At 40.3% G+C, this 19038-nt stretch overlaps 1 protein-coding gene across 2 annotated transcripts in view; it reads right to left on the bottom strand.

Annotated features, from left to right (window-relative positions):
* Window positions 1-19038, bottom strand: part of TMEFF1 (transmembrane protein with EGF like and two follistatin like domains 1) — a 94458-nt gene that overhangs the window by 6235 nt on the left and 69185 nt on the right. For both annotated transcript variants that reach the window (XM_057548692.1, XM_057548693.1), the window contains exon 8: window positions 8911-9034. In XM_057548692.1, the coding sequence (XP_057404675.1) occupies window positions 8911-9034 (124 nt within the window). The remainder of the gene's footprint in view (window positions 1-8910; window positions 9035-19038) is intronic.

Genomic DNA, 19038 nt, shown 5'->3' with positions numbered 1-19038 from the left:
AAAACTATTAAAATTCATTAACAAAAAGACAAAAAAATACAAAATAGGCAAAATATCTGAATAGACATTTCTCCAAACAAGATAGATAAATGACAAATAAGCACTAACGTCATTAGTCATCATGGAAATACATATCAAAACCACAGTATGATGAGGTATCTAATATACCCATTAGAAATCAAAAAGTCAGATAATAACAAGTGATGGCAAGGTTACTGTAGAGAACATAAAATGATGCAGCCACTTTTGATAATAGTCTGGCCGTTCCTCAAAAAGTTAAATACAGAGTTAGCATTTAGCCCAGCAATTCCACTCCTACGCAATTACCCAAGTGAAATTAAAACATATGTCCACACAAAAACTTGCAAAAAATTATTCAAGGCAGCATTATTCATAATAGCCAAAAAGTGGAAACAGTCCAACTATTCATCAACTGGTAAGTGGATTAAAAAATGTGGTATTACCCATCCAATGAAATATTATTCAGCCACAAAAAGGAACAAAATACCAATATATGCCACAACATGGATAAACCTTGGAAACAGTATGCTAAGTGAAAGACACAGAAGACCACATATTATATGAATATAATCCACTTAAATGAAATGACCAGAATAGATAAATCTATAGAGACAAAGTAGATTATTGGTTGTCTAAGGCTGAGGAGGATGGGGAGATTTGGGAGTAATAGCTAAAGGGTATAGAGTTTCCTCTTGGGGTAATGAAATGTAAAACTGACTGTGGTGACTGCACAATTCTGTGACTATACTAAAAACCATTGGATGAAGGAAAGAAGGGGAGAGGAAAGGAGGGGAGAGGAGAGGAGGGGAGGGAAGGGGAAGGGAGGGAGGGGAGGGGAGGGGAGGGGAGTGACGGGAGGGGAGGGGAGTGAGGGAGGGGAGTGAGGGGAGGGGAGGGGAGGGGAGTGAGGAGAGGGGAGGGGAGAAGGAAAGGGGGGGAGAAGGAAAAGGAAATGGAAAAGGAAGAGGAAAAGGAAAAGAGATAAAATCACTGATACAAAATACAATCTCCACAAAATGAAATCAAGCCAGTTGTTCAAAAGAATCACAGTAACTGGACAACTACATGTAAAAGAATAAGATTAGAACATTTCCTCACACCATATGCAAAAATAAACTCAAAATGGATTAAACCTAAGCATAAGACCTGAAAACCACGAGACACCTAGAAGAGAACATAGGCAGAACACTCTTTGACATAAATCGTAGCGATATTTTTTTGGATCTAGCTCCCAAGGCAAAAGAAATAAAAGCAAAACTGAACAAATGGGACCAAATGAAACTTAAAAGCTTTTGCACAGCAAAGGAAACCATAGACAAAACGAAAAGACAACCTACTGAATGGCAGAAAATATTTGCAAATGATATGACTGATAAGGAGTTAATACCAAAATATAAAACAGCTCATACAACTCAATATCAAAAAAAAAAAAAAATCAGAAAATGGGCAGAAGGGACTTCCCTGGTGGTCCAGTGATAAAGAATCCGCCTTACTATGCAGGGGACGCAGGTTCGATCCCTGCTCAGGGAACTAAGATCCCACATGCCATGGGACAACTAAGCCCGCATGCCACAACTACTGAGCTCACGCGCCTCAACTAGAGAGACTGCGTGCCACAAACTACAGAGCCCAAATACCCTGAAACCTGTGTGCCACAACTAGAGAGAGAATACCCACACGCCACAGCTAGAGAGAAGCCGCGCACTGCAACGAGGAGCCCTCGCGCCACAACGAAAGATCCCTCATGCCTCAACGAAGATCCCGCGTGCTGAAACTAAGACCCAATGCAACCAAAAATAAAAATAAATTTTAAAAATTAAAAAAAAAATGGGCAGAAGACCTGAAGAGACATTTTTCCAAAGAAGACATACAGATGGCTTACACATGAAAAGATGCTCAACATCGCTATTTATTAACAAAATGTAAATCAAAAAAACAAAAAAAAATGAGATATCACCTCACAGCTGTCAGAATGGCAATCATCAAAAAGTCCACAAATAACGAATGTTGGCAATGATGTGGAGAAAAGGGAACCCTCCTACACTGTTGATGGGAATGTAAATTGTGCAGCCACTATGGAAAACAGTATGGAGATTCCTCAAAAAACTAAAATAGACCTACCTTATGACACAGAAATTCCACTCCTGGACATATATCCAGAAAAAAACAAAAACACTAACTTGAAAAGATACATACATCCCAATGTTCATAGCAGCACTATTTACAATAGCCAAGATACGGAAGCAACCCAAGTGTGCATCAACAGACAAATGGATAAAGATGTGTTTTATATATGTACAATGGAACACTCCTCGGCCATAAAAAAGAATGAAATTCTGCCATCTGCAGCAACATGGAAGGACATAGAGAATATTATGCTTAGTGAAATAAGTCAGAGAAAGACAAATACTGTATGATATCGCTTATTTGTGGAATCTAAAAAAATAAAACAAATGAATGTAGATAGCAAAAAAGAAACAGACTCACAGATATATAAAACAAACTAGTGGTTACCAGTGGGGAGGTGGAAGGGAGGAGGAGCAAGATAGAGGTATGGCATTAAGAGATACAAACTACTATGCTTAAAATAGATAAGCAACAAGGATATATTGTACAGCACAGGGAATTATAGCCATTATTTTGTAATAACTTTTAATGGAGTATAATGTATAAAAATACTGAATCACTATGCTGTATACTTGAAACTAATATAATATTATAAATCAATTATACTTCAATTTAAAAAAATAAAGAATCACAGTTACTATTTTCAGTAAATTTAAGGGAACTTTATCTCATTAGTCCTCACTTAAAGAGGGTACTTTCTGGGAATTCCCTGGCGGTCCAGTAGTTAGGACTAGGCGCTTTCAGTGCCAAGGGCACAGGTTCAATCCCTGGTCGGGGAACTAAGATCACCACAAGCCACGCGGTGTGACCAAAAAAAAAAAAAAAAAAAAGAGGGTACTTTCTCATACAGAGAACATCATCCTCAATAATATAGCTGCAATAAATTCAATAATGAAGTCTCATAGGATTATTTAAAATAATGTCTTTCATGGTAGGCTAACAGCCAAAACTCAAAGCTCAGTGAAATAAAAATAGTTCCATAGGGAGCTATAACAATGTCCTAGTTATTCAGCTCTCTGACACTTTAGCTTAACCCAAAGATTAAAAATCAGAATATCAAAAAGAATGTATAGGCCATATATGATTCAGGCAATCCTCCCTGGACATTATTTTCTGCACCTGACTTTAGGGTTATACTCTCCAAATACCCAGAGTATTAACTTCTAGGTTAGCACTACTTCTTCTGTTGCTGATTAAAGGCAGATCCAGACATTTGGTCCTCTACTGCCTATTCTTTCATCCCCATACCCTCCATAGTAATCTCATTCACTCCCATGGCCTCATGGGCTGACTCATTCACTCATCCATTTAACACACTGATTGAGCACCTGACATGTGCCAAGTACTATAACGGGCATTTGGGATACATCAGTGAACAAAGATCTCTGGCCTGTCTACCCTCTAGTCAGGGAGGGAGGGTCAAGAAACACAATAAGCAAATTAAATGGTTATGTTAGAAGGTGACATGTACTACACAAGAGAGAGAAGAGAGAGAACTAAGGGATAACATGAGTGCCAGGTATGGGCCAGGAAGGGAGGACTGCAACTTTAGGTAAGGTGGTCAAGGTAGGCTTCAGTAAGAGACATGTGAGTAAGGATGTGAAAGAGGTCAGGGAGTTTGCCATGTGGACAAGTGGGAGGACAGCATAACAGGCAAAGGAAGAGTCAGTGCAAAGGCCCTGAGGTGGGAGCATGAGTGCATGGTGTGTCCAAGAAATGGCAAGTATGGCTGGAGTGGGCCAGCCGAAGGGAAGCAGAGGACCAAGACAGAGAGGTGAAGGGGCCCACCTGTGAAGTTCTCCTCATTCAGAAGATGGAGGAGTTGCTGGAAGGGCATTAGCAGAAGAAGGACATGAACTGACTTTCATTTTAAAAGTCTCACTCTCGCTGCTGTGGTGAATATGGACTATTTAGGATACAATCAGGAAGGCTACTGCATAATGCCAGAGGGGGAAAAATGGTGCCTGGACTAGGAATGGCAGTGACAATGATGAGAAGTAATCAAATTCTGGATATATTCTGAAATAGAGCGAACAGGACCCCTCAACTGACTAAATATGGAGTATGACAGAGAGAGAAGTCAAAGATGTATCAGAGGTGTTTTGTCTAAACCAATGAAAAGACGGAGTTCGCATAAACTGAGATGGAGAAGTTATAGATGGAATAGGTTTACGGGAGGGTAGACAGATCAGGAGATCAGCTTAGGTCCTGTTACCTTGGGGTGTCAGACAACCAAGTGAAAATGGCAGTGAGGGAGAGAGATCTGTGAGTCCCACATTGAGGAGAGAGGTCTGGGGGTCATTAGCATACGTCATGTAAAGCCCTGAGGCTGGATGGAATCACTAAGGAAAAGGACCAGGACTGGATCCTGGTGGTACACCAACACTGAGAGACTAGGAAGCAAAAGAGGACCCAGGCAAGAAGGCTGAAAGGAATGGCCAGTGAGGTAGGAGAAAACCAAGAGAGTGTCGTCCCAGAAGCCAGGTGAAGAATGCCTGTCACACAGGAGGTCAAACGCCACTGATCGTTCAAAAGTAATTTAACGGTTTCCCTGGTGGTGCAGTGGTTGAGAATCTGCCTGCCAATGTAGGGGACACGGGTTCGAGCCCTGGTCTGGGAAGATCCCACATGCCGCGGCGCAACTAGGCCCATGAGCCACAACTACTGAGCCTGCGCGTCTGGAGCCTGTGCTCTGCAACAAGAGAGGCTGTGACAGTGAAGAGGCCCGCGCACCGCGATGAAGAGTGGCCCCCGCTTGCCGCAACTGGAGAAAGCCCTCGCACAGAAACGAGGACCCAACACAGCCAAATAATAATAATAATAAATAAATAAATAAATAAAATATGTTATAAAAACGTTGTTTCAGTAAGGTGGGCAAATCTATTCTCTTTCACTCCATCTTGGTTGAAAGCTGAAGTCTTGGATTGCCTATCATCTTAAAAAAAAGTAATTTAAGACTGAGAACTGACTAATGAATTTAGTAACAAGAACAGTCTCAGTGAAGTGCTGGGTGGCAAAAGCCTATTGGGGTGGATTCATGAGAGATGGGAAGTGAGAAACTGGAGACAGACTATAGACAACTGTTTTGAGTTCTTCTACAAAGGAAAGGACAGAAATGGGACAGTAGCTGGGAGAGGTAAGAATGAGAAATATCTTTCAAGATAAAAGAAATAAAAACATATTTACAAATATATTAAAAAATATATGTACACAAGAATATATGATAAGAAGAAAAAGGGGGAGCACTGCTGGCAGTGATAGTAAAAAGTCTGTGGGCATTCTCCTCATCTTGCTTCAGTTTTCTCAGTGAACTTGGAAACAAGATCATCAGCTGAGAGTGAGGATGAGAGAGGAGGTGTTGACAGTCTGAAGAGAGGGGTGACGGTGTAAAGCAGTCACCTTATCTAGGAGAGGAGGATGAATGGACTGCAGTTATAGAGTGACTGCCGGCAGCATACAGGGCCCACTGAGTATAAAGGTCAGTGAGACCAGTCAGTCTGGTGGGTGTAGGTATACAGCAGGCGGGAAGCTGGAATGAACCTGGATTATAGTTTTGTCAAGTGAGTATATGATGAAGCAAGAGAGGGACTGCAAGGATTGACCACGAGTTAAGCTGAGTAAGGAGGCGAAGAGGACATGCAGGGTGAGAGATCAATCAATTGGAGGCCCAGTGGGGTGGAAGGACTGCTGAGTAGGAATTAGAAGGGATATGCTAGAGATGGAATGATTCCCAAACACACCTTCAATGTGCATCTGTCTCATGAGTTCCAAAACCACAGATACCCAGTAGCCTACTAGGTAAGAGGATACCCCACAGGCACCTGAGACCAAGCATTACGAAGCTCAGTACATCATGTCCCCACAAACCTCCTGCCCCCATTCTCTTTCCCTACTCTTTCCCTACCCAATTTTGCATCAGCCAGAAACCTGGGAGACTCTCTTGATTCTTCCTTCCCATGACCCTCCACCAACTCCCACATTCCCATCTTCAGACTCAACTGGTCACCAAAACCTATGGATTCAGCCACCTATTTTCTCTCTGCAACTTATCTCCTCATCTCATTCCCACTACAACTTCTTTACTTGGTTCAGGCTCTCACTCCTCACTCATACACAGTCTCCTAACATTAAGTCTTCTAATCCATTTTTCCCCAAGCCACCAGGGTGGCTTTCAGATCTGACCACATCGTTCTTATTTAAATCCTTAAATGGCTTCTCACTGCCTTTAAGACAGAGGACAACCTCCTGGGTTGGCACAACTGTCCCTGTAAGACCTGCCCCTCCTCCTGCAATGTCCTCCATGCCCCCTTCAGGTTGAAGTGCTTTTTTGAAGTCCCAAATCACCTCATGCATATCTATGTATGATAGCATTTTTCATATTATATTTTAATTGCGTATTATTTGTCAGTCGTTGCCACCAGACCGTATGTTTTTTTGAAGGCTAGATCCATGTCATATTTGAATTTGAGACCCCAGTGCCAGGTAGGATTTGGTACAAAATAGGCAATAAATAAACAAACTAATGATGGGATAATGCTAAAAGATTTTAACCTAATAATAGGACTGTGCCTAAAGGGTGTTTATCCCTGCCTGTTTACTGCTACTCAAACACATACACCTACCAGTGGAAATGCATGTGATACTATGGCCTGGTTCTTGTGGACACTATAAATGCTTAGACTAAAAAAAAAAAGATCACCTGCTTTTTGGAGTTACAAGAATGGAGAAAAGAGATTCTGTAGCATTTAAGAAACACCTCTGGTCTGAAGAAGAGGGAAAAGTTGGCCATCATCACATGTCATTCAAAAACTATTTACTGAGTAGCTACTGGAAGCGGTCCTGTGCTAGGCACTAGGGAGAGAGTGGTTAGCAGAGCAGAGTCCCTAACCTAATGGTGCGTACAGTCTAATAACATCAATTGCTATTTCTTAAACACACATTGTGTAACAGGCATTGTGCTCAGCACTTTGCATACACTAGCTCATTTAATTTTAACAACACTAGGAAACAAGTACCATTACTATTTTTTTTACAAATAAGGAAAATGAGGCTTAGAAAATTTAAGTAACTTCCAAAGGGCATAGCCAAAAACTGGCCAGTCCGATATATCTGATTCCAAAGCCTTTAACTACTAAACCATTCAGTGTTCTTTTTTTTTTTTTTTTTAACAAATCTGGTCTCTTCTTCAGTTCTCTTTTCTGTTTTTGTTTTTTTATTTTATTTTATTTATTTATTTATTTTTATTTTTGGCTGTGTTGGGTCTTCTTGCTCCATGCGGGCTTTCTCTAGTTGCAGCAAGCAGGGGCCACTCTTCGCCGCGGCGCACGGGCTTCTCACTGCGGTGGCTTCTCTTGCTGCGGAGCACAGGCTATAGGCGTGCAGGCTTCAGTAGTTGTGGTGCACGGGCTTAGTTGCTCTGCGGCACGTAGGATCCTCCCGGACCAGGGCTCGAACCCATGTCCCCTGCATTGGCAGGCAGATCCCCAACCTCCGCACCACCAGGGAAGCCCCCATTCAGTCTTCTTACTGTCAATGAGTAAAATACTACAAAGTGACCTGGTATCACTTCATTATCAGGACATCATCCTCTCTCATCCCTCAATGTTAGGTATCTTAAAAGACACTCTATCCTAAGAGGACAACACGATCTGATCTTCTTTCAAGGTATGTATGTCACTGTGAGACAAGTATGAGGAATCCACTGTATGATTTTATTTTAAAACTGGTCTGTTCTCCCTTGCATGGCTGTATTTTTTTCAATGTTCAGGAAAAGGGGTGGGGTGGGGGGGGAGGCTGGTGCTAGCTCCTTCAAAGACAAGGAAACCTTTCAATCAGGAAGAAGCGGAAAGCTTAACAAAGAATTCTTAATAACCATTAAAACAGTTTATAGTGTTTTGTTTTGTTTTATTTTTTAAGGAGGAGGAGAGTGGGGCAGCAGGGGAAAGAGTCAGGAGAATGGAGCTAAAGGAATAGAGGAACCAGGAGACCTGGTTTCACACAGCTTTCTTTTACTTCTTGAGAGAAAGATTCACTGGCCAAACTGCAGGGGGGCAGGAGTGAGCAGAATGAGAGTGATCTCCTTCAGTCTGGAAACACTGCCTGGCCCACTAGACCATCCTGAGGTGGAGGACAAGCTCCCAGAAGCAGCGGCAAGAAGTGTTATCAGCACAGACACAGAAGAGCAAAAAGCACAAAGACCATCAGGTTGAGTATCAGGAAATTTGAGACCTAGTTTTGTCTCAGCTCTATTCCTAACTTGCTACTGAGTTTGAACAAGTCACATAGCCTCTCTGGAATCACACAGTTGAAGATTCACACCCTTTCTGTTTCCATCTCTCATATCACACCTGATTCTACATCCACATTCCCTTATTTTTAGAAATCTATTTTACTATAAATTTTATTTGAGTTACATGTCCTCGGTTCTTAACACATTCTCTAGTCCCTCAAACCACTCTGTGATAGATTGCCTAAAAACCAAAATAATGTTGGTTTATGGCATATTTTTATATTAAAAAATACATAGCATAATATTAAAAATGTTAAGTCCATCTCAAAACCCTAACAGAACATCTGTTTTTGTTTTTGCATATTACTTGCCAGTTTTTTCCAAATGATGCTGCTAATTTATTTTTTAACTCACCTGCAAATAAATACTACCTCTTAGTAATATTTTTAATCCACATTTCATTGCCTTCTATAGAGCAGTGACCAATGATGGAAAAAATGTCTCACCTCTGATCTGGAGGTACTCTGACTTACCTACAAGAAGCCTTCTGAGTAGAATAAATGAATTCACATTTTCCATGGATGCAGTAACCATTGAGGTTTTCAGGGCAGGGCATGTGGTTTCCAATATAAACATCTTCCCTTTGATCACTAGCATCTTACAAGAACATAAAACAGGTCAATAAACAGTGAAAAGCAAACTGAAAAATATGGACTTTTCAAAGGTTCTAAGGCAACAAATAAATTCACCCCTTGCTGGGTAATTTGGAAAGGAAATGTATCAGATAGGAGGCTGGACAAGAACCAAGGTCTCATTATGCCACAAACACAGCAGGTAGGCTCTTTAGACTCAAAGCATTTTAAAATATTTGCAGGATGTGACCACTGTGAGCTACTGCTGTTTAAAAACAATCTGCCAAAAAAAAAAAAAAAACCTTCAACATCTTTGCTATAAAAATAAATGTTACTTCTAAAAGAAACCTCACCTCTGTGACAGAGAGATGGTGTATACAGCATTGGCTTTTGGAACACTGACTTACTGTAACCATTCACCTTGAGGCTATGAAACTGAGGCCAAAGAACACTGGTATGGCAGAGAACAAGTATGAGATTCTGAAATTTTAGGGTAAAAGGTTTATTTTGGAATGAAAACTATCCAGCATACTGATTTTTTCCCAAATGAAAATAGTTTTGCTGTTCTTTTTATATAGCTTTTCTTCGTATATGTTACTATAAAAAAATTCAAATAATACAGAGAACAAATAAAAAAGAAATTTAAAATCACTTGAAATCCCTCTAACCGAAGAGAACCATTGTAAACATGTTAATGAACATCTGTTTGGACTTAGGCATACTGATTTGAACTGAATTGTGTTGAACTGAAGAAAATATGAAGGGTGGTGAGTAATACCACTATCAGAAATGGGAAGAGAGTCAGGAAGGAAAGATAGAAAAGGGCAGGAAACATGAAGGCATAGAGACCCAGTCTTCTAAATCAATGATATTCATTCATTCATTCATTTCTCTCTCTATCCTTATTTGTCTCTTTCTCTCATCTAGTTACATACACACGTACTCATTCACATACTCACACAATCTGGAATGGATTTTTTTTTTTTACTTTTTTTTCTGGCATATACTTAATACTTTAGTCCTCAGCTCTATGGACCCAGAGTTCCCCAATGTTTACAGACCTGTCCGTGTGTAGGAAAAATTCCCAGGCTTCCTGCCGTTTCGTACAGTTCCAGCTTACAGATTCTGTGCATAATTAGCTGTGTGACGTTTAACATACCACCCTCTCTAAGCCTGAGATTTCACAACTGTAAAGTTAGGACCACAACAGGACTATACTTCGTGCAGTTTTGAGAGGATTATGTGAGATAATTAATGCACGTACAAGACCACTAAACGAACCAGCTCTCCATGTAGCACATCATGCAACAGCAAAGGCTTATCTCCCCAAAATACAAATAAAGTGTTAATATAATCGGAAGAAAGTTAATGGAGACAAATTAAGAAGGAATAAATAGGAGGCTATGTGTATATCTGTTTATATAAGTGTGGGGAGAGGAAAAGCAAGGGAGAAATGGGAATAGAAGTACCAAATGTGAAAAAACTGAGAACTGAACATGTAGATTTTTCTGGAGATCAAAATTTACACACAAAAGGAAAAAATTTTTAATGATTATTAAGCTCAAAGATAACTACAGCAGGGAGTATCACGTCATCCTTAACAAGACAAAACTTATATCACTTTACCTCAAATTTTATATATTTACATTATACTAATTTATGCCTAGGAAGAGAACTAAACTAGGAGAAATCCAACACGTAAAGTCTCAATTTTAAGGGTATCTCTGCTATTTTGTAACCTTAGTCAAATCATTTCTAAGAGAGTTGAATGAGATTAGCAAAGTCTATCAGAAGTATAATACAAGACATGTACATAATTTTTTATTTTCTGGTAGTCATATTTTTAAAAAGTAAAAAGAAATACATTTTAATCATATATTTTATTTAACCTAATACATCAAATAAATAGCATTTCAACATATATAATCAACACATGAAATGTTGATAGTTTACATTCTTTTTTCTCAAATAGGTCTTCAAAATCTGATGAGCACTCCACACTCACAGCACATCTTAATTCCGACTAGCCACATTTCAAATACTCAATAGTGTCACACGTGGCTAGTAGCTACTGTATTGGACAGCACAGAATAGATGACTTACTCATTTATCATCATGTATCACCTTCCATATGCCAGGGACTCTGCTAGGTGCCAGGGATAGAAAAACGGTTAAGATATATCCTGTCCTCAAAGGGCGTATAGGGCCTCCTCCAGCTCCCAAACTGTAATTCTGCCGTGGCAAAAGAAATCAATCCCTCCTTTGGGCTGCTATAACTCTAGCACCCACTTCTGTACTGCAATACTCACGATATTGTCTTATAACTATTTAGGTTTTTTAAATCAGTCTCTACCATAAGACTGTGAGCTCCTTGAGAATCTAGATGCTTGTATTACTCATTTCTGTATAACTCCTGACACCTAGCATGTAGTACTTTCTTGCTATGGTATCAAGCCAAAAGTACTAATCTACCTTCGCAATCAAGCCATTAAGTGACTCGAGAAATGCAACTGTCTCCCACAGTGCTTATCACCACCCTGCAACTTCTCAGAACATGATATTTTCATGGTATGGTATACCAGGAAGTATATAATAATGGGATTATAGAGACTGAGGTTATGTACTAACCTATAATAACAAAGTCCTATAAAGTGTATAACAAAAAGACCATATTGGTCTACAGAGGCTGTGGTAATGTACTAATCTACCATAAGAGAGTCCTAGAAACAGCAGGAAATTTCAAGAATAATGCAGAGCTGAAAGCGATCAGAGAATTCACATACATGATAGCAATAAGAAAAAGTTAACTAAATTAATAATGGGTTTTGAGAAATTAATAGACAAAGCATGACACCAATAGCATTTATTGAATGAATTAATAAAGAATGTGGTCTCAAGCTCTAGACAAAGCAAAGCCATATAAAACATGGACACGTCTATTAAGACTTTGAAATCTGTGTCTATTCCAGAGTCCAAATTCAGCATCCTGCTCAGTGCCAGCACTATTCATTCCTTTATCCTTACATACTATTTCTGTGCACATCCATATGCTCAGCTAAGCTACAGAAGGTATAAAGAAAAAGTGGTCACAGTCCCTGCCCTTAAGAAGCTTATAATCAATTTAGGGAATCACACAAAAAGCTGAACAACAAAAGGGAAGGGGTCCCACATGAGAGTGCACAACAAAATACCAAAAGAAGGTTTTATAATACTAGGTGCTAAGGAAGTTCACATGCAAAGGAGAACTCATTTTAGGCAAAATAACCCAGGGAAGGATTCATAGAAAAGGTAGGACTCAAGTTAGGTCTCAAAGCATAGACAGATTTAGATAGAGGAATGGTGGAAACCAAAAGACAGGTATAACACACCTGTTCTCACTCTCAAGAACGAGAGTGAAATGGACCTAGCAAGAGCTGTATATTCAGACTGGAGAAAGGTGTAAGTCAAAGTTGGAAAAATAAGCTGAAATCAGAGTACGGAAAAATTTGAACCTCAGGTGAGAAATGTTTTCTTAATCATACGGACAGAGAGGACCCTGAACTCCTCCTAGCTGGAAAGCAACACAATGAAAGCCACGTTTTACAACAGAAGTTAACTGAGAGTGGTTACCTAAGGCTGGTGGTTCAGAGGCAATGAGGAGTGACTAATGGGTGTGAGGTTTCTTTTGAGGGTGATGAAAAATGATCTAAAATTAGATTATGATGTGATGCTAGTACAACTCTGCAAATATACTAAAAAAAACACTGAATTGCAGTCTTTAAACAGGTGAACTTAATAGTATGTAAATTATATCTCAAAAAGCTGTTAAAAATTAATTGGAAGATAAAGGTAAAACCAGGTGACCAATTAGGAGGTTACTACATAATCCAAACTGTGGCACTGAAAAGCTTGAGCTCAGAAGTAGGAATAGATATTAGAAACACAGAAAAAAATAAATATGGCTGGAAGATGCTTTGGAAAGTAAATGAGCTCAGAAACTCAGATCTGAAAGGGTCCTTGGAGGCCATTTGGTCTGATGAAGGAATTTCTTTAGTTATAGCCTTGAGATGCCATTTCTACTTAAATACTTCCAGAGATAAGGAACTCAACATAATACAGTTAATTCCAATACTATCAAATTTTCCTCATGTTAAGTGAAATCTCTCTCTCATTAACTTTGTGTGGATTTCCCCATGTCTGCTCACCACCTAACCCACTGCCTACCAATTTTTTTTCTTAAGGTCAAACTCCCCCAGTTCCACCCTTTATATAGTCTGAAACAACCAACCCACTAACATTTAAGTGCTTAGTACAACAGAACTGTCCTCCTTATTGAAGATGCTCCTAATACAGAATTGTGTAAAACAACTTTACTTCAGAGAGGATAAACAATTGGTCAATAAACATACGAAAAGATGCTCAACATCACTAATCATTAGGGAAATGGAAGTCAAAACTATAAGATAGCACCTTAACACCCATTAGGATGACTACTACCCCAAAACCAGAAAATAACAAGCATTGGCAAGGATGTAGAGAAATTGTAACCCTTGGGCACTGGTGGTGAAAATATATAGCAGTACAGCCACTAGGGAAAATAGTATGGTGCTTCCTCGAAAAATTGAAAGTAGAAGTACCTTATGATCTAACAATTCCACTTCTGGATATATACCAAAAAGAACTAAATGCAGGGTCTCAAAGAGATAGCTATATACCCATATTCATGGTAGCATTATTCACAATAGCTAGAACAGGAAGCAATGCAAGTGTCCATCAATGGATGAGTGGATAAACAAAATGTGGTATAGTCATACAATGGAACATTATTCCGGCCTTAAAAAGGAAGGAAATTCTGACATATGTTATAACATGGATGAATCCTGAGGACATTATGTTAATTGAAACAAGCCAGTGACAAAAAGACAAACACTGTATGATTTCTACTTATGTGAGGTACACAGAGTAGTCAAAATCATAGAAACAAAAAGCAGAATGGTGGTTACAAGGGCTGAGGGGAGGGGGAAATGAAGAGCTGTTGTTTAATGGATATAGTTCCAGTTTCACAAGATGAAAAGACTTCTAGAGATGGATGGTGGTGACGGTGGCACCACACCATAAATTTATTTCATGCCATTGAACTATACACTTAAAAGTGGTTAAGATGGTACTAGTTGTTATATATATTTCACCACAATAAAAAAAATTGCAAAAATGACTCTAATGTGAGCCTAATGACAGGAGAGAGAATGTAGTAAACTGAGTTCAAATTCAGACCTCCAGTCCTCCGAAAGGTATTTATTAAGCACCTATTATGTTCCAGGCAAGACGGTAGTTCCTGGAGGTTCAGGCAATGGCAGTTCAAACAAAATGTAAGTGCAAAGACCCACTAGGCAGCTGAAACTAGTTCTTAGAGAAAGATTAAAGCTAGAGAACAAGTGTTCGCCAAGGTGATAGCTGAGGGCAGATTAAATATTCTGAAGAAAATTAGAGAAAGCAGGCAAGAGAAAGCAGGCATTATTTCCACAAATCCCTACAGTTAAGAAATTCAGGGGCTTCCCTGGTGGCGCAGTGGTTGAGAATCTGCCTGTTAATGCAGGGGACACGGGTTCGAGCCCTGGTCTGGGAAGATCCCACATGCCACGGAGCAGCTGGGCCCGTGAGCCACAACTACTGAGCCTGCGCGTCTGGAGCCTGTGCCCCGCAACGGGAGGGGCCGCGATAGTGAAAGGCCCGCACACCGCGATGAAGAGCGGTCCCCGCACCGCGATGAAGAGCGGTCCCCGCACCGCAATGTAGAGTGGCCCCCGCTTGCCGCAACTAGAGAAAGCCCTCGCACGAACCGAAGACCCAACACAGCCAAAAATAAATAATAAATAAATAAATAAAGTAGCTATAAAATTAAAAAAAAAAAAAAGAAATTCAATATATTCTTTCTTGCTTCCCCTATACCACCCTGCACCCCAAGCTTCATGACTAACACATCCTTCCCTAACCCGAGTCTCCCTGGACCCCAACAGAGAATTATTTACCTAGGTAGAAACTCTTACCTACCCTCCAACACCCCCTATTCTCTCATGTCTAAATCCCACTCTTTTCCTTATCAACCCTAACTCTTTCTTTCCTGGTCTTTCTACTCTGCCCAGTGAAACACCTTTTCTAATGTGCAGAATTCTGGAACAGTTGTGATACAAGAGAAAGAGCACCAGGGCTTAGGGTCAGAAAGTCTGAATTCTGATCATTGCTCTGCCATTCTACATGAGCCACAAACTCTCAGAGTTTCAGCTTCTTCATCTGCAAAATGACAATAATACGGCTGTGATGAGGATTAAATATGCGTAAGCACCTGGCACACAGTAGGGCGGTGATGATTAAGAATTGTTGAGTGGATGAACACCCTACTGTCACTCATGAACCACATGAAACATGCTATAGACAGGCAGACTCACCAATGGCAAGAACTTTTAACACAGCCAGGCTACTAACAATGAAATTAGAAAACAAAAATATTTACAATCACCATAATAACATTGATAAGGAATTCAGTGACACAGCATTTAATACTTAAAGTAATCCTAGGTAGTAGATATCACTGCCCCCATTTTATAGAAGTGATCACTGAGGCTCAGAGAAATCAGGCCACACAGCCTTTAAGTGTAGACCAAGTCTGACTTCAGAGCACAAGCTCTTAACCATCACACTATTACTTCACCAAGCTACGCTGGGAGATGGGTAAGGAATGGACAAAAGTGGTATGTCCAAGCACCTGTTCTCTAGGCCAAGTAAATCAGATAACTTCAAAAAGGAAAGATTAAAAGGCATTAAAGATGTAATAAAGCACAGTTTCAGAAACCACAGCAGAGATGTAGCCTCACAGCAAGAACTGGGCACAGTCCAGCACAAACAATGCCCTCGGGCAAGTTGTGACAGGCTCCATGAACAACAGCTGCAACTGTTAGTCTCTGAACAATTATAAAAAGTGTGCTTGGTCACCCATCGGCTCCTTCCACCCACAGAGGCATGCAGAAACAAATCTGCCATCAGCGGCAATGTTTTCAAATACAAAGGGGAGTATGGTTCTAAGTGATAGTATTGTAAGAAAGCCCAGCTCCGGATGGCTTATCTGCAAAGCCATGTTTCACTGGCAATCTGTCCTGGTCCATCCATGCTCCACTCAAATAAAGCATCAGGAGTTGCTATTAACAACCAAGACATGCACCTAGAAGGTGCTGCTGAGGCGGAAACAACATCATCAATACTGCATAGGTAACTCTAGGGCTCATTATTTCCACAAATCCCTACAGTTAAGAAATTCAATATACTCTTTCTTGCTTCCCCTATACCACCCTGCACCCCAAGCTTCATCACTAACACATCCTTCCCTAACCCAAGTCTCCTTGGACCCCAACAGAGAATTATTTACCTAGGTAGAAACTCTTACCTACCCTCTAACACCCCCTATTCTCTCATGTCTAAATCCCACTCTTTTCCTTATCAACCCTAACTCTTTCTTTCCTGGTCTTTCTACTCTGCCCAGTGAAACACCTTTTCTAATGCACATAAACTCATCCATCTCCACAGCTGTTTGCTTAGGAAGTACTCCTTTCATCTCCCTGATATACCAAAATCACATTACTCCTCCATCCCCCTTCCTTTCATCTTCCCCTGCTGTGCTCACCACCTGTCACCTCCAGATCAGCATCCCACTCTCATCTCCCAACGACCGCCCTCCCGTAGGGGTCTGTACCATCCACCTACGCAGCCTTCTAACCATCCTCATCGTGACTCTCCACCACGCTCCACAACACACACTCTCACCTTCCTTCAGTGATTTTAGCAATCTTCTCAGGCTTACCTTTTGATGAGGCAAATTTATCAAGGCCATTTTTAAAAGGGCATATCAAACAAGCTGTATTAATATGGTTAGATTTTAGGCTGTATGAAAACGTCTTTGGATAAAAATGGCCACATTAAAATGTCATTTGCCACAAAGGAACTTTCTGGGTAGATGGAAACGTTATAGACTACGATAAGGTGTAGTGCAGATGGGGTATATCCATTTGTCAAAACTGATAGCTAACATTTGTGCATTTCAGTGTATGTAAATTACACCTCAAAAAAAACACCTGTAAAATAAGAATAATGATAATCCACTGGGTAGAGATATATAGGCAAAACAAGAAAGACAGAATGCTCTTAACCGTTGACGGTGGTTGGGTACATGAGGGTTCATCATACTATCCTGTTCGTTCATGTTTGAAATTTTCTACAATCAAGTTTTTAAAATGTCACCTACCCAGCTCCCACACACCTCATGCTCTGCCATCATATCCCTTTATGACTTCAACATCTGCAACCAAGCTTCTAACACTGCAATTTCAATATTTACCACAGGTTTTCCAACAGCCCAAGAAAAGCACTAATTCAGCCACCATGCTGGACATTCAAATGCTCCATTTTGGGAGCACTCTTCTCCAAGAGCTCAGCTTTACAACGTTCTTACTGAGCACTATCTTCCAATTTTTCTTGCTGATGCTGTGCCCCTGCTTTTCACTTTGTAGCCTCCATTCCTAGACCCTGCTTACCTAGTCTTGGTTGTGTACTGGGGACACGGATATTTACTGAGGGGCTCCTATAAATGCTTGTGAGAACAAAAAAAGCAAAACAAAAGCAAATGGGGTAAACATACAAAATAGAGTTACCTCTGACCTCTATTCCTTACTACTAGCACATGTGTTAACTCTTACAATCTGGATTTCATCTTCACAACTCTATAGAAACTCCTTGGTCCAAGATTACCAATGATCCCCTTGTCTTCAAATTCGATGCTTGTCATCTAAGTCCTTCATGCAGCATTTTAAACTACTAGGCAACCTTTCTGTTTGACTTCTGTGCCACTGTATTCTTGATTTTTTCCCTCTGGATCCTCTTTCTGCTTCATCCTGGCCTCCTCTCCTTTCTTTTTTCTTTCCTTCTTTCTTTTTTAAAAATATTTATTTATTTATTTATTTTTATTTTTGGCTGCTCCGGGTCTTAGTTGCAGCATGCGGGATCTTCGTTGTGGCATGTGGGATCTTTAGTTGCAGCATGTGGACTTCTTAGTTGCAGCATGCGGACTTCTCAGTTGTGGCATGCAAACTCTTAGTTGCGGCATGCATGCAGGATCTAGTTCCCTAACCAGGGATCAAACCCAGGCCCCCTGCATTGGAGGCGTGGAGTCTTACCCACTGGACCATCAAGGAAGTCCCTAGCCTCCTCTCCTTTCTAAATAACAATGCTGTCCAACAGAACTTTCTGCAACTCTTGATATGTTCTATTTCTGTGCTGTCCAATATGGTAGCCACGGGTCACATGGGGCTACTGAACATTTGAAATATGGCTAGTATAACTGAGAAACAAAACGTTTAATTTTATTTTATTTTAATAAATTTAAATTTAAATAGCCATGTGTCCAGTGGCTACCCTACTAGACAATACAGCTCTATAATCTCTCTCACTTGTTCTCATGACTTCGGTTATCACCTTGACTGACTCATAAATTTATGCTAATAAGCAAAGTCACCTGGGTGAGTTCCACAAGCAACTCAAACTCCAAAATAAAATTAATCACCTCCTCCCTTACCTTACCCCAAACACCTTTCCCCTCCCGACATTCTTACTTCTACAAATAGAATCCATCATCTAAGTCATCTGAGCTTGAACTCTTTATCCCCCATATCTAAGCAGGGATCTATTCCTTTTGAGTTTACTTAACTGATCTCCCTGCCTCTAGTCCAAAGTATATAATAAGCACAACTCCTGCCAGATAGAATGCATTCAACTGGTTAACTTTGTTGTCTTGCCTTTTTCAAATATATAATGATTCTGCCACTGCCCACAAATGAAGTTTAAATGCCCTAGGATAACACAGCATTCAAGACTTTACACATGGGAATTCCCTGGCAGTCCAGTGGTTAGGACTCAGCCAAAAAAAAAAAAAGGCTGTACACAATCTGGCCCCAAGCTACTTTTCCAGTCTTGCCTTCCACTTCTGCCTCTTAAGCCCCCTACTCT

The sequence above is a fragment of the Balaenoptera acutorostrata genome, chromosome 6, assembly GCF_949987535.1.
Source record: "Balaenoptera acutorostrata chromosome 6, mBalAcu1.1, whole genome shotgun sequence".
Classification (NCBI taxonomy): Eukaryota; Metazoa; Chordata; class Mammalia; order Artiodactyla; family Balaenopteridae; genus Balaenoptera; species Balaenoptera acutorostrata.
This window is presented reverse-complemented; position numbering and strand designations above follow the sequence as displayed.